Raw genomic sequence first — 17,675 nt, 5'->3', positions numbered from 1 at the left:
TGGTGTTTCTAGAGTGAAATCCAGTGGAAGAACTGCTAACCGACAATGGTACCACATTTAGATCAGTAGCAGTGGTGGATGTACTGGAGAGATGGAATATCCGTCAATTCTTTAGAGCTGCCTATAGACCCAGTGGCAACGGGATTGTGGAAAGAAACCACCGGACAATAAAGGCAGTGGCAGAGAGAAGGAGCACCTTGCTCAAGCAAGCTGTCTACTGGTACAATGTGTCGCCTAGATCGGGATAAGTACAAGAGACAGTTCCACAGCTGTCAATATTTATGTACTCCTGGAGGCATCCCAGGATTCTTCCAGCAAGCAGGGAGACAGAGCAGGACCATCAAACTCAGGGATGAAGTATGGGTGAAGCTGGATATCGCATGTTGTCTTAAGTTAAGGAAATGGAAGTGAAGCAGTGGAAAGTGATGAAGGTGGGGAGACACCTCAGAGGCCGAGTAAGGAAAGATGACCGCCACAGTCGATGAGGGAGTACGAAATATGATCTAAAGATCGGGGGGGGGCATGTTGTCTTAAGTTAAGGAAACAGAAGTCTTACCACATGTGTGTCAGGCGAGGTCAGGCAATAAAGATAGAGATTAAAGATGGCGCCTGTGGTTTTATAAGCTGTGGTCTCACAAAATCTCACCATACACATGCAAATGAGGAAGATAGGGTGTATAAAAGCAGCCTGATTTGAGAAGTAGGATTGTGACCTTTTGACAATTGTTGGATTTCTAGCCACGTGTTTGAAGGACCGCTGTTATGACTTCTCACGAGTTAATCAACCAAAGAAGATAACCAATACTTCCTAAGGATAGCATCTATGCTGGGTAAATGTAGTGTTTTCAGTAAATCGTCCCAATAAATAAATGCGTTATGTTTGGTCCAACTTCATATTGTAGATTTGTCTAATCATGGATATGTAATTGTGCTGCAGTTGGGTGAGAGATGACTGGGTGAGGGCCTCGCGCTTGCTGTGATATAACATGGCACTTCTGATGCAGCGGCTGTACAACTTATTGTGAATGTAGACGGGGGACAACTTGTGATGTTATCAGAAGCATCGGTTTTCAAAATTTTACCCATGCCTTTGTGTTTGTATTGAGTTCACAGCCAGTAATTCAATTAAAATGAAAGGTTTTAACATTTTCAACTAGAGGGATTAATATTTCACTAGGAACCCCCCAAAACAAATGCAAATTTTATTGGCAGCTGTTTCATGTTTTATGAGAAGCAAAAAATATATGACCTCCCCATCCCCTACACAATAAGTTTTTTGCATAGACTAAAACAGGTTTTCAGTATTTGTGAGTTCTTGAGAGCTATTTTATCACCCATCGACTTCATATATGCATATAGTGTTTTATAATCAAATATTTGTTTCTAGGTATGTTAAACAAATCGATTTTATTATATTGATAACAAAATCTATATATCTAGTAGTTATCAAAGTTTGATGTCGGTTCTCAGTTAGCCAGAGATAATGGTGCTTGGAATCAGTTTTATCTTTGCTCATCAGGTGTCCAATGGTTAAGGACAATTTTCAATTCACTCTTGCAATGTGTAATAATTATGCAAAACAAATGAGATTTTTTTTGTCTTGTAGAATATTTTGCATTTGAATCCTGTTGTGAAACCATTTGCTAATGTAAAAGCAACAACTGAAACCAAAACAGAGAAACAACGTTGGAAGAGAACCGCAGGCAAAAATTGTTCAGTGAGTATTTTGCTTTATTTCTGTTTTCTTATTTACTAGGGGAGGGGGGGGCCGGCGTTGCCTGGGTGTTTGGAGGTGTGTGTGTATGGGGGTGGGTAAGTAATAACCCTGAAACTGTTAAAACATCGAACCCCCCCCCCAAAAAAAAACAGCAAAAAAAAAAAAAAAAAAAATGGCATAAATAACCCTGTCGGATCGAACCTGCAATCTTAGAATAACAACGCTGTGTGTAGGGGGGGGGTTAAACTAAAGAATAAGCGAAGTAAACAAAAAACGTTACCCGGGTGTTTAAAGATGTAAAAGAAAAAAAATAGTTTGGGTCGGGAGGCGGGATTGAACCCGGAAGCCTTGACGCAGAGGTGAAACAAAAGCCAACCACTTAACTGTCTAGGTGAGGAGTAAGAGGAATTGATTAGTGTTAAGTTAAGGTTTATAAAGCCGCTAAATGAGGTCATCGTGGGAGCGTTACGAGATGACATAGCAGTATTTTATTTAATGCGGGACAGTTTTTTGGGGTTTGTTTATTTTGTTTCAATGCGGGGCAGTTTTCGCTTCCCCATCCCCAAGATGGTGGGGGAAACCGGCTCCCCATTTAAAGGGTATTGTCCAGATTGAATTACAATTGTCTGATATAAGGAATTGATCAAAGCTGATTGCTTGTGGACGTTCCCGGCACGATGCCGAGAACAGTGTAAGCTTTTGAATTAGTTTCTCTTTTTATACGAAAAAGCCGAATCAACATGTGAGAACCCAAAATAGCCATAATAATTTTGTAAAAGTCGCTCTAAGTAAATCTAGATATTATTATCTATTGGGTATATAAACAGTTCTAAGTATTTTACGTGTAAAAAATGGTAAATAGAGAGACTTAGCAGATGCATATCTATTTGGTTGATTTCCGTTTAGTAAGACTGACAGTGCCCCCCCCTTTTTTTTTTTTTTTTTTTTAAGAGCTGAATTTCCCAGTATTAAAAAACCGACCTTGCGTCTAACTTTGCCCTCGTGGGGAGGCAAGTAAACAGGGAGAATGACATAACCGGTTACACAGATAATCTTTTTTATTCAGTAGAACCCCGGGATACGGTGGCCCTAGGATACGCTTTTTTTTTTTTTTTTCTCTCCACCTTATGGTGTTATTTATGTTATTTGATTATATACATGTGTATTATATACTGTACTGTATTTTGTTAGTAATTTTTAATGTTGTATCCCACTACTGTATTTAAAAAAAAAAAAAAAAAAGCTGCCAAGTTGTACAGTAATATTATTTTTAAGTCCTTTTCATTATTATTCTTAAACTGTGACTTATTCACACCTGCTCTTCATGCATAAGATGGCTATGGATCACATAACTCCAGAAAAATGAAAATCTCACATCATTTTCTTGACCCTTTAATATCAGTGCTGTTGCTTTTAACAGAACAATTTCTTTTTTTTTCTAGATACTTATAGTAAACAGTTGTACCTACGCAATGTAGTTGACGATATATTTGTCATTTAAGTTTAAATTTTTAAAAATATAAAAAAAGCAGCATGCCTACCGCAGATTTAACCGACATAAGTCCAGTTCAACAGACTGAAGTATATAGAAGCTAGAAATAATGTTAAGAAAGAAATAGCGACAGCTAAGAGAGAATTTACGGAAACCACTAAAAAAACGCATCGAAGCACAAAAACTAGGAACTCGAGACTTCTGGAAAATCTACAACAGTGTAGTAAATAATGGGCAATCAACAATTCCCCCACTAACCAACAATCACGAGGTTCTTTGCTCAGCAACTGAGAAGGCTAACATGCTTGCCAGTCGGTTTGCCTCAAACTCCACACTGGACCCTTCCAACCACCCCCTACCTGACTTTCCTATGCGGACAGACGCCTCGCTAGACGATCTGAAAATCACCCCTGCTCAGGTGCATGCCATCATAAAAAACATTGACACTTCAAAAGCATGTGGACCCGATCTCCTCCAGCTGTGCTACTAAAGAAAGTGCTCAGCTGAAGTAGCTCCAGTTCTCTCCAAACTCTACAACAAATGCCTTAATGAATCTTGCTTTCCGGGCTGTTGGAAAACTGCTTCTGTGGTACCAGTATTCAAGAATTCTGGTGAAAGGACTGGCCCATCAAATTATCGCCCCATTAGCCTCCCACTTTTTGCCAAAATATTTGAGACCTTAATTAACCATGCTCTAGTCCATCAGATGCTAAACTTCTGACTGACAAACAATATGGATTTAGACAAGCCCGTTCCACAGCAGACATCCCAACTGTAATCTCAGAACGTATATACCATTCACTGGACAAAGCGGGGGAGGGTAGAGCGGTAGCTCTAGAGATATCTAAGGCTTTTGAAAGGGTATGGCATGAGGGTCTCCTCAGGAAAATTAGATCATACGGTATCACTGGTAGAATACTTAACATAATTAAATCCTTCTTGGATAAGAGAAAAATCCAGGTTGTCCTCGACGGTCGTACATCTAAACAATGATATAAATGCGGGAGTGCCCCAGGGGTCTATCCTTGGACCTCTATTGTCCCTGATATTTATTAATGACCTCCCCGACAAAATTGCCTCTGAGATGAGTATATATGCTGATGACCCTACACTCTATGGCAGGCACGACAGGAAGACGAATGAAAACATTTCTAAAGAAATGGCAGAAACACTAGAGGAAGACCTCCAATCAGTAGTGGAATGAGGACAAAAATGGTTGGTCACGTTCAATGCCACCAAGACTAAACTAGTTTCATTCAATAATTACAAGAAACCCTCTCTACCACCTATAGCAATAGCCAACGATTCTTTATCCGAGAGTACATCTTTCAAACTCCTTGGCCTAATGTTCACAGGAAACATGAGTTGGAACAATTACATTGAAGGCATTGCCAGGGCCGCTGCAAGAAAGGTGGGCTCTCTCTACCGTGCTAGACAACTACTAACACCCGAAAGTATCCTGTACTTCTATAAGACCACCATTCGCCCATGTATGGAGTATTGCTGTCACATTTGGGCTGGTGCATCTACTACTAGTCTCTCGCTCCTTGACAAGGTTCAAAAGAGTTGCAAACCTGAAGCCTCTGTCCCATCGACGAAATGTTGCATCCCTCTGCCTGTTCTACAAGTATTTTAGTGGTGAATGCTCTGACGAACTGCAATCACTTGTGCCCTCACGACGTGAGCACCCTCAGCAAACCCGACAGGCTGCTAAATCCCACCCCCACACTGTAAAGATCCCTAGATGTAAAAGATCTTTCTACTCCAATAGTTTCTTCCCCAGAACCGCTAGACTTTGGAATTCCATTCCAGGTCCCTGCTTCCCCAACAGTACTGACGTGCAGAAGTTCAAGTGTAATGTGAACCGACATCTTGCTGCCCAAATCCCTACATAGTACCCCAGTAGTTGTTGCCTCTAATAGTAGCCCCCTACACCAAAGTGGCAATGTGCCTTGTTTGGGGTGAAAATGTAATAAAAAAAAATAAATAAATAAATAAAAAGTCAAGAGATGGACAAAAGTTCAAAGTGTAAGGGACATAATTCATATTCTTACCGTAAGTAAAAAAAAAAAAAAAAAAAAAATAGGAATTGTCTTCCTTACATTTTGATCTTTTTAAGTCATTTAAAATTCTCTCTATAATAAACTTTGGAATAATTATTTTTGGAAAGAAACTAAAGAGAATTACTCTTAGTCTAAAGCACATGCAGCAACCTAAAAATGAATTTGCTAGTCAGAATCAAATATCATTTTTTTAGATTTACTGCTATGTAGGTTTAATATGTAAAATCTGACAACATAACATATTTGATTTAAAGGAAAAGCAGTACAAGTTTATTAGAACATGAAATTTTATAACTAATCTTAAAATACTTTAACTTATGAATCGAGTCTCCTTAACTATGAAATAATTCTGGCTATTGTCAGGAGAAACCATGTCTAAACATCTATCTTAGTAGTTTCTCGCATTACATTGTGTTCTCATTAAAACTCTGATAACTGATTATGATTTCAAATTCTTTTGACATAGTTACAAATTTGACATCGACCTTCGTATATGGGAGCATAACAGATCCTGAGATCAAACTCTGTCAATTGCTATCTACACTTAATTCCAAAAGCATAATATCCAAAGTAATTTGTATAGAGTACATTCTTTCTTAATTCCATCAGATTTTATTAAAAAATCGTTTTTATTGGAGTTAATCAAAATTAATATTGTAATAACTATAGCTGCTAGTAGTAGTGCTGCTACGACTGCTTCAGTTCAAAGCTTAATTTCCCTAGTGGCGTGCTATGGAGTTGTAGTCAGTTAAAGAAAGTGGGAGGTTTGGGTAAGACATGAGAATGCTAAGAATCGGTTCAATTTTTTTTTATCTCTATAGAATCAACAACAGTCTTAATATTGGAAGATTTTGAAATAAGAAGTTTGTCTGATATGTTTGAGTTATCGCAAAAGGGCGGAAAATGTAGATTTGGTTTGCAGACACTTTGGAGAATGGCTATGAGTTAACAACAGTAGGAACAGTTTATGGACAAGTCATAACTTTGACACAGTTGAAGGCTTAGACCAGATCAAGAGACCTTGGACAGATGAGCCTATGGCAATTGACAGACATGACCTTGACAAACCATTAATTAGTTCCTCATTTAGAGGGTTGGAAATGTCACACATACACTCAATGTAGATAAAGCTTCGATCTGTGTCTTCCTTTGGAGTTTTATTTTATTTCTACACTTGTAAACCCATGCACACCTCATAGACGGCTGCATATGTATAAAAGATGACAGAAATATATGAAAGAAAAATTATTACCGTTAGAGCGATTTTTTTTTTTTATTTTTTTTTCACTTAATATGGAAAAATTGGAAGAAATCGTCAATTATTTTGTGTAGAAATGTCATTTTGTTAGAAGGGGATTTCAGATAAAAACCTTGCTTTTGATACTGTTTGCAAACCGTGCATGCGCGAGCCATCATTTCGTTTCGTTCTTTCATTTTACAAAGCTAAATTTGCAACGTGATAACATGTCTTCATGGTCCCATTGATAATGCGTTCGCTTAATATCTTGAGTTATACAAGTTTGCACGCAGCATTTTTTCTTTTTTTCTTTACAAAATTTTGTTTTTGGTTTCACTTGTGGCTGATGGCACCCAAGTTCTTTCTGTGTTGTCGCAATTTTTTTTTTTTTTTTTAATTAAAATTCATATTTAAATAGTTTTTATGAATGGGCAATGCCGGCCTATCACTTCCCCCCCCCCCTGCTTATCTTATATAAAGTAAATTCAAAATGTTTCCTATTTCTTTCAATGGAATAGTTGTGTAAAAAAAAAAAAAAAATGCTACATATAGATTCATGCTTCATATGTGTCACTTAATTGTATTGCCTTCCAGAAAAAAATATTTTACTTTTGTTAGCATTCAATGATTTTTATTTTATCAGCTTCAGAGTAGGAGTGACCAACCTCCTCACAATAAGTCCTCATCCCTCAATTCAGAATGCATAAAACAAATACATTCTTAGTTATAACATTATACAAACAAAATAAATATGAATAATCTTATCTCAAAAATTCAGAACTATATCAAATTGGTACAGACCTAAACTAATACAAAATTCTAGGTATGTGAAAATGCCAAGGCTTTTTGCGAGGGTTAAGTGGCACTGGTAACTTGAGTAAGTCGTAATTCTGTGCACTGGGGTATGTGTCATAGATTTGCGCTTAGCATCTGTATCCGGGCGGTTAACTACACAGCACAGATACTGATGACGTAGCACACGTGTTTCGCTACATGCTGGTATTTGAATTATTTTCATACGTTCAGTAGAAGTGAAAAAAACTTTTGAAGTGAAGTTTTGTGTCATTTAAGTCATCATTATTTGACCTGAAGGTAAGTTGTAATAGTTTTGAAACTATATATATTCGTTAATATAGATATTAAACCTTATTTGTGCGAAATATGAAGCCTATATGACTTTACCTTCATTGGTTTTGAGTTTACCTAAAATGTGAAGCCATTACGAAAATTTTCAAAATTTCACTAACGCCATTTTTAACCTATGCACTTTTTTTTTTTTACATAGGCGTGACCACTTATCAAGGCCGATAGGCCACTCAAGGATAAGGGTTAAAGAGTTTACAAATATTTTCCGACGGCAATGATGCCAGACTACGACTGGCTAAAAGTATCAAATTTCTTTAATTAAAATTTATTTCAGCATAATGAACTTTTAGGATGTAAATTATTTTAATTTCTTTAAACCAAAACATTTCTCCACGGCAAAATCAAACGTCAATGTATTTTTCTCTATTTTATCATTTCAAGCTTTTTTTTCTTCCATTTGTTACTTTGCTTTTTTTATTTCCATTTGTTACTTTGCTTTTTTTTCTATAATAAACTAATAAACTAATTTACAATTAAAAAAAAAAATACAAGAGTTATTTTTAAAATTAAAAATAAAACTTTCATAAATATATTTTTATTATGCACATTTTGCAAACTTTAAATTCTAAAAGTTTTAATAATTTAAAAGAAATTTTAATTTATATGCTAAAAGAAATTTTAATAATTTATATGCTAAAAGTTCAAATGTAAAAAAAAATTATATTTATTGCTGTTTGTATGAGAAATAAAAAAAAAAAAAAAAACGGTGCTTCTGCAGTTTATTCATGACATTAAAAAAATGGAAATATTAAAAAAATATACATTGTACGTACTCGTCATGGGATAAAGTATTCATACAGAAAAAATCATTTAATTTGATCAGGTAGGTTTTTTTTTTTACAAGCGAAAACAAAATTTAAAGACAAACAAACGGAATTGTTGTTTTTACGAACGTGAGGAGTTGCATTTAAATAAAAAAATTGATTTAGAACGGACAAAGCAATAAAAATATGTAATGACATAGAATATCTGTAAAATAAGTGGGAAAGGACTGAAATATTTATCTAGGTATTTTTTTTTTTTTTTTTCACATTTAAAAAAAAAATATGAAGGCTAGCCCAGTGGAAGAGGTCACGTGACCACATTCCAGTGTTATTGGCTGCAACTGATGTTTACAAACACAAGTAGCCATTCTTTATTAACATTTGAAATAAGTCTATAAAATGGATTATTTTTGGTTTAATGATTAATATTTTGTTGGTTTTGTATTCAAAGTTGCATTGTTGCTGAATGAAAGATGCCACCAAAGAAGCAGCAACAGGCTTCGCAAGAGAAAGTGGGCCAGATGCGGCAGTATCTAGCTGATAATTTTGCTGCTTTGCCCGACGACGTGGGCAACTTAAAGAATGGACACCTGCTCTTCATTCACGCCGTCAACGGTAGATCCATCGGGAGACTATTGACACTGTCATCGAAAAGTTTCCTTGCTCGATTACATACGCTCAAGTCCAGTCCCTATTGAATAGAGCCAAGAAAATAAAAGATGTCAGTTCCGATAAAGGCATGAACAAGTATTCAAACCTGTGCAGTGAAGCCCCAGCCCATGGAGGCAGTGTCATCCATACCTGTTTCATCAAGCAGTATCTGTAAGTAGTGTTTTTAAAAGTCTCTTGATTTATTAACTTTCTAAATGAAATATGTCAAGGTCCAATCAAAGTCATTGAAGATTTCTATTTCAGGTCAAGAGCACCTCCATCTCCACAATGAAGTTTCAACTGAAGAGCCAGTCAGTAGTCCTTTAGACGTTTCACTGAAGAGCCAGCACCTGCTACCCCTGACAAAACTCCTACGGTCCGCTCATTTCTTCGGATAAAACACAACCTCACCCCACATCGCCTGAAGAAGAGGCTGGATTATCTTTCGTTATCGCACTCCGCTATGAAAGAAACTCAGCGAAAGAAACTCAGTGAAATGAATCCAAAATTGACTTTCCGCGGATCAACAAAGTAAAGTACCTCAATTAGGATGTCAATCGCCTCAAACTGAAGCTTACCGTGAAAGACAATAAGATTCGCGATATCAAAGCAAAATTCAAACAGGATTCTTTGGTACAAGAATTGGAAAAACAAAGAAGTTAAATAAAATGCAGCGCAATGTACAACATCTTAAGGCATCTTCCTGCAGTGGATGTGTGTCGAGTGCAAAGGAAATAGAAATACTGAGGGATGAACTCACTGAATAAAATGAAACTATCCAGAGTATCGAGAACGAAAAATTTATCCTTGAGGAAGTGGTAGACACGTTGAAAGAAGGGCGATCATACTCCATAGACATGAGGATGTTTGTATATGACTCTATAGTGAATCATGTCCCTATGAATAACATCCCCATTCTCATTAAGCAATATGCAAAGAGATCTGGAGTTTTTGTAGAAAGGATTCCACGCAGGAACACAGTTGAGATGATGGCCAGAGAACTCGGCATTGTTTCAGACTTTCAGGCTGCTGAAATGGTCCTGGAAGGGAAGCACTTGACAATTGGTTTTGACGCTACGACACGAGGGCATACACGTGAACAGTGTGCATGTGACCAACAAAGAGGCAAGTCGTGTTCTGGCCCTAGACCAGTTGGCGGGAGGAACTGCTGAAGATTATGAGCTGTACATTATAGAGACATTCAACAACATCAGTGATGTCTACTGCAGGTTTTATGGCATGGACTTCAGTGAAACGCGTGAAGAAATTATCAAGCGCATAACCAACACCATGACAGACCGTGCTGCTGTGAACCATGCGACCATTCAGCGACGGGAGAATGCCTTGGGGACAAAACTCAACGAGCTGAACTGTCATCTACATCCTCTGGATACAATAGCAAGTTCAATGAGATCAAGCCTCAAGGCAGTTGAACCTAAGGACTTGAGTAAGCAGCTGTTCGGAACTGATTGCATAGCCAGTCAGCTTATGTTAACAATCAATAAATTCCATTATAAGGATAGCCGGGGAGACCCCAAAGGGTTCACTGCAGCACTTAGGGATGCTGGTCTCCCTAAGGGATTGATTCCACGATATCGCGGTAACAGCCTGCATATCATGTTCTTGATATGTGGCAGGCTTGTGGAACATACTAAGTTCTTCATAAAATTCTTTGAAGAAGGTTTGGTTTCTTGTGGCGGCCTCCAGACTGCCATCGCACATGATTTTAAAGAACCAGTCACCAAAGTTGAACTCCAGGTCCTCGGCCTGCTTGGAATACCCCTCTCAGGACCATGGATGAGCCGCTTCTACACTGCCGCCGCGTCTGATATCAGCCATTTAGATGCCATTGGAGAGGTCAGGAATGTCTTGGCCGAAGTGAAAGCTCTAGTTCTGAAGCCTGAAGAAACTCTGACTGCGACAAAGGACTTGTTTGGCAGGGATCTGAAGTTGGACTATATACTTTACAAACTTCAGCAAACGCCTGTAGATCTTTCAATCTTCAAGAAGATGATGACAGTTTGTCTCACTGCGGCTGTGACGGTGCTGGAGAAGCAGTACAGCAGGTATTTCAGTCTGGACATAACCGAAACCCTGATGAGAGACAGAATCAGCCAGGCTAAACAATATTGATGCAGAACAGGTGATGGGAATGTTCAGTGCTTTGAAAGATCACGCCCCCAATGCAACACTCTGTTACATCTCCTGTAGAATCCGAGCACAGAAAAACGGTGTTGTGGACTACCTTGACAGTCTTCCACTAGAAAAGAGGGACAGGCTGATTTCTCTTGCTATATCAATGGGTCGGAAAACCTGCCTGGCAAAAAGAAAGAAGTCTGAGGAGACGAAGAGAGAAATATGTAAACGGTTGGTCACAAAGCGGCAGAAGAAAGTGACATTTCAAAGAAGCAAAATCGAGACAAAACTAAGGAAACCAGTCCTAGATCTAAGCACTGAATTTCTTGAGATGGACGAGGAAGCTAGGGAGAGGACAAGGACATCCTAAGTGGGAGAATTGTTGGACTCAAAATATGTCATATCTGGTTTGATGCGGAAACTTTGGAGAAGACCGTCTATAACGGGAAAGTGGAGAAATTCATAAAGAGGAGTGGGGGAGTTTATGTAATTGGATACTGGGGTGAGGGAGAAAGCTATGAGGAAGATGCTGAGGATTTTGACATAAAAAAATCAGCATTAGCAGCAGACTTCATATGCGGGGATGTAATATTGTCTTAGAAATTGACTGTATCTTCCGCCCCAGCATCCCTCTTCACCTCTTAATCTTGTAAATAATTGATTAATAAACTTTCAAAATATATCTTTCTTGTTCTCCATTCAATAAGCTCTCCAGTGATATTTGATTTTTTGAAATCGGACAAGAAATAAGAAAGTTATGACAAAATAACTGGGAAAAATCTTGATATCGGTCACAACTTTAAGGAAATCCATTTATTCTATTGTCCAAAATTAGCCTCAAATTTCAGCTTTAGAATTGTTGTAACTTTCTTATTATTTGTCCTACAGAGATGGTTCAAGTATCATTAGAATGGTCTCTGCATACTCTTTCTGCTGAGCTGTTCCATTTTGAAATATGTTAACTTTGAATTTTTCTTTCACGTACCAAAAAAATTGCAAAAATCTTGAAAAACTCTACCAAAATCACCTGACTAACCACCTCACATTCCTTTGCCGATGCAGTGATCTTAAGCTAGTACCACCAGGCTTAACATTAAAACTACCAGTCTGTTCCAGGAGAACACAAAAGATCACAAGAATAGTAGGGTATGAGCTTGTCCAAAATGGAATCCACAAGTCAGAATAAACATCAATTACAGTTGTCCACTATTCACCAGTAAGAGCCATTGTCAACAAAAGTAAACATCAGCTAACTCCCTCTGAGGAATTGGTGCTCAATAAAGATCTCAATTTCACAACCATCAAGCAGATTCCATACTTAGATATGATAGCGCTAATACAGGAGGTAGGCTTGAATAAACCCAAAACACAAGGAGATGAGCTAAGGTGGAAAGTGAAACAAGCACTTAAGAATTCAAAACCTAAGCCTAATCTCTCAAGGGAAAAAGTGTTGACTATCTAGTCACTACGCACTGGTGCTGATTATAATTGCCAGGACCGCTGCGAAGAAGGTGGGTTCTCTCTACCGTGCTAGAAAGCTATTAACGCTTGAAAGTATCCTATACCTCTATAATGCCACCATTCGCCCATGTATGGAGTATTGTTGTCATATTTAGGCTGGTGCATCTGCCATTAGTCTCTTGCTCCTAGACAAGGTTCAAAAGAGTCGCCAATCTGATAGATCCTGAACTGTCAGCTGAACTTCAGCCTCTGTCCCATCGACGAAATGTTGCATCCCTCTGCCTGTTCTACAAGTACTTTAACGGTGAATGCTCTGACGAACTGCGAACACTTGTGCCCCCTCGACGTAAATACCCCTGACAAACCCGACAAGCAGCTAAATCCCACTCCTTCACAGTAGAGATAGATCCCTAGATTCAAGAGACCCTCTACTCCAGTACTTCTTCCCCAGAACAGCTAGACTTGGGAATTCCCTTCTGGGTCCCTGCTTCCCCAACTGTACTGACATGCAGAAGTTCAAGTGCAATGTGAACCGACATCTTGCTGCCCAACTCCTTACACAGTACCCCTGATGCTTATGTCCCTGATAGTAGCCCCCTACAACAAAGTGACAATGTGCCTTGTTTGGGGTGAAAATGTAATTAAAAAAAAAAAAATATTATAAGCTAACAAAGACAACACTAGTGTTGAGGGATAGAATGGAATATTTCAAGCAATTAACAGATCTAATAGAATCTGGTGGCTGCTGTGAAGTAAAAAAAGAATCAAACTTTGAAAGCATTACAGCAAACTGTGATATAACCATATGTTCCCCATTCAACATTGCTGCTAACCTAAATATTATGTGTCATGGATTTTTCTTTTTAAGTTCTGGCAGTGTCGTCATATTTTGTGCATTGTCCAGAGGTGCACGTGGATTCACAGGCATAAAATTTAGATTAATAAAAAAACAGACTGACATTCTGTAAATATTTGTTGTATTGGGTTCATGTGACATCATCGTGGGAAATTATCCTCTAAGTGCTAAGGTTCGCATGTATGTCATCAGCTCATCTTGATCTGTTCAAGCTCTCTGAATCTGTTTCCAGCTACAATCTGCATGCAACTGCACTGTAATTAACTGAAAACTCTCTTGCCAATTCTAAATATATCTATTGTTTAGTCCATTGTCATTTTAATAACTACCACACTTTGTTTAACAATCTTTTGTCAACCTCGATTAACCTATTTTCTCTTTGTTGTATTTCTTTTTCTCCCCCCCCACTTCCCAACACTTAGAAAAGGTGCTTGTAGTATCACACCTGTACGACCTTCCTAATCCTCATAAAGACAGTATTCTATTAAGCCCCATTGTCAGCACTCGAGGTCCAGCATGCTATCCATTGAGTTGATTCCTGGTAAATATAATCACCCCAATCATGGGCAAATTCCATCGTACGTCAAGAATTTGGCTTGCTTCGTCAAAATAATCAACAATATTCTTATTCATTCCAACCAGATGAGTCTAGATGTAGTGAGTTTGTTCACAAAAGTACCCACTGACAAGACTTCAGATATTTCACTGAAGGAACACATTTACATCCCAATTGACAATATAATGGAGATGTTGACCTATGTAGAAACTACACTACATATTTCATGACGAGATTTGATATATATCAACAGAAATGGCAATGGGATCACAATTGTTCCAGGTATTGGCCAACGTATACATGGAATACTTTAAGAAAATGGTGTTAAGATTAACCCCACTATAGGCAGCAATGTGGCTGCAATATGTGGATGACACATTCATACTCTCGTTTCATCAGAAAGATGTTCAAACATTACTTGACCACTTTATCCATCCATGTATACAGTTCACCATAGAAAAGAAACTTAACAAATTATCATTTCTAGATGTGCTGATAATTCACATAGTTATCTATATACCAAAAGTCCATTTTCACTAGACAGTATCTAAACTTCAACTTTCACCATCCATATAATGTAAAGGAAAGAATGGTCTGTTGCTTACAACAATAGAAATATGTAATGGCAAGGTGAACAGTGTGAAAGAAATCCTCTACTGAAACAAGTGTCCAGACAGAGGGTATGTCAGTTCCCAGAAATTTGGACCAAACACCAAATGGATGCCACCCAAAAACTCACCAGTTTTTCTAGCATACATAAAGGGCCTGTCTGAAAAAATTAAAAGAATATGTAATCCATATGACATCAGGACAGTATTCAGAAGTGATTTAACTCTCCAGAAACATCTTGTGAGAGTTAAACTCTCAATGGAAAGAGTTGTGACTAAGAACTGTACGAGACTCCATGTATATGTGGAAAATAAAGGCGAGACATGTCTTCCATAAAAAGTAAAGTTAGAAGAACACTGAAAAGCCATAATTCATGGAGAGATTGAAAAGTCTGGTATGGCTGATCACATATAGAAGGACAAGGGATCCCATCTACCCTTATGGGATGAAGTAAAAATTATAGAAGAATAGTGGAGAGTAAGATGATTTAAAGAAACAGCACATACTACTAAGCAGACCTAGTATAGAATTTAACATCATTTGGGAACCATTAATTAAAAGTAATAACATGTATAGTGATAAAGTAGATAGTAATAGTGATTATTTACATCTAGAAACAAAATAAGTTTAAGGCTCCTAAAATTCATACTAAAGTTGCCCACAAGTACCTGTGGTACAGTAGAAATTCAATTGTAGCAGTTACACAATGGTGGTTGAAGGTTCAATTCTCTGTGCTAGTGATCCAAAAATACAATTGTGAATTAATTAAAACTTCTACCCAATCGTGGTTGATAGAATGAGGATATGCTACCCCATGGATTAAATGGTTCCATTTGAAATTCTGTATAGATTTCTGAGTTTGACAAGATACACCTGAAGGTTGAAGGTTACATCAACCAAAACTTTGTGCAAATAACACTCAAGATGAGAATGATTGTCCAAAGAAATCGAATAATATGAATAATCAATCCTCATCTTAAAAATTTTAGAACCATTATATAACCATTTCAATGTTTGTTTTTGTACATTTTTATTTAGATTTCATTATAATTTACATTTTTTATTTATATTTTAATCATTCTAATCTAGATTTTGCACAAAATATTTTCTTGCTTTTCTGGCTGATCTTCTTGCCAGTAATATCTATAGTAATAACTAAGGCTGTGACAATATTCTCTTTCAAATATGCTCTATATTCTTTTTATATGCCGGGAATATTCTTTAAGAATATGCTCGAGAATATGCTTTTTTACACGGGAATATTCTTTTTTAAAAAGAATATGCTTTTTTTGCATAGGAATATTCTTTTTAAAAGGAATATGCAGCTTTGAGACGGAATATTCTCTTTGGCTACCGTATATTTATTTTTATAAATCGCATATTTTCACTGTACTTCAAGCGAATATATTTATGCTAGGTACCTTAGATTTACGTTTGCAACAATATTAACCCTTTCGATTCCAATGGGCCGATATATCGGCCATGGGGATGTAAGGTAAAAGAAGACCTACAGATATTTCGGCCTTACTATAGTATTTTAATAGAACGGGTATAGTTGAGCAGTTGGTAATTTTGCAATGTTAGGGTCGAAAGGGTTAATTATTTGTTTTTTTTATAAATTCTATTGATTTTGTAAAAGCTTCAGTTAATGCCGAAAACGCAAGAAAATATATAGAAAAAACGTTTATTTTTATGCTATAAATACTTCTAACAATTAAACACTATCAAGCTTAAACAAATATTTTATTTATTGCATTTTACAATTTATTGCGTTTTTAAGTTCTCAAAATTGAAACTTCTGCGGTTGTCTGCTAAAACGGTCTTATACTGGAAAAAAACTCGTTCCACGTCGCATGAGACTACTGGGCATATTTCAAGCTGGCCATTTCTTCGGCACTTAAAACTTTTAAATGATCTATGTCATCCAAATTTCCTTCATTTTCAAAAGCTTTCCCACTAATAAGTGCATCGAGACATTTTAAAGTAGCAAAACCTTTGTTCTATGAAATGACATTCTTCAGCTTTTTACGAAATTGGGAGTCATCCATCTCCTCAAGTGTCATTTCGACCTCTCTAATTAATTCAATAGATTTTGAAAGACTCAGCCCTTTAGTCTCCAACTTTGCAATATTTTTTGTTAAAATGGAAAAACTGTTGGCGATAAAGCCGAGATCAAATGGCAGTGATTCCTCATCCAACAGTTTTTTGGGCTCCAATATACTTTGGGCCTCTGTTGAATCTAGAGACATTATGACAGGAGTAATTTCGGGCAAATGTTTGGCGTAATAATGCGCTGCATCTAACCACGTACCGCATCTTGTTACAATGGGACTCGGTGGAAGGGGCACTCCTGGGGCTAGTTCCCTGAACTTTTCGATCCGATGGGGTGCTTTTAAAAATATACTTTTTACAGTTGAAATCAGTTTATTTACTTTTGGGTGCGCCTGCCTGACTAATTCCGCAACCCTGTGCAAGTCATAGGCCAAACAAGTAACGTGCATCATTTTCGGGTATAACGCCTGAAGAGCATTCATAGCTTTGGACATATATGCAGCTGCATCAGTGGTTACAAGGAGCACATTATCATAAAGGACTTGCTGCGGCCACAAAAACTGCAACGAATCGTTAAAAAAAGCAGCAATTGTAAAATGATTAACTTTTGGCAGACATGCAATATTTTCCAAATAGCACTTGCTGTGTTCCTCTTCTACCCCAAGAATTCCAAACACAAAGCAAGCAATAAAACGCTGCTCTACATCAGTGGTTTCATCAATCGAGACCCACAGTTTCATTCCAGCAGCTTTTTCTCTGAGTGACTTCACTTTTGCTTCGTACACTTCACTAACGCAATATTTTCTTAGTGTAGTCTGATTTGGAATATTTCTATGTGTATACCTATGAAGAAAGTCTTTGAACACATTATTGCTCAGTTTATGAAACGGAATATCCGCTGCAATCAACGCTTTGCATAAGTCAGCGTTGAACAA

At 37.3% G+C, this 17,675-nt stretch overlaps 1 protein-coding gene and 1 pseudogene across 1 annotated transcript in view; both read left to right on the top strand.

Annotated features, from left to right (window-relative positions):
* The window catches only part of LOC145295923 (dihydropyrimidine dehydrogenase [NADP(+)]-like), a 166,912-nt gene that overhangs the window by 10,779 nt on the left and 138,458 nt on the right, over positions 1–17,675 (top strand). The window contains 1 exon segment of the mRNA XM_080141739.1: positions 1,607–1,717. Coding sequence (XP_079997865.1) covers positions 1,607–1,717 — 111 coding nt within the window.
* LOC145296239 (uncharacterized) lies at positions 9,159–11,931 on the top strand (annotated as a pseudogene).

This window comes from Euprymna scolopes, chromosome 16 (assembly GCF_053919585.1).
Source record: "Euprymna scolopes isolate OS-2025 chromosome 16, ASM5391958v1, whole genome shotgun sequence".
NCBI lineage: Eukaryota > Metazoa > Mollusca > Cephalopoda > Sepiida > Sepiolidae > Euprymna > Euprymna scolopes.
The sequence above is the reverse complement of the archived record's forward strand: the minus strand, read 5'-3'. Positions and strand labels throughout refer to the sequence as shown.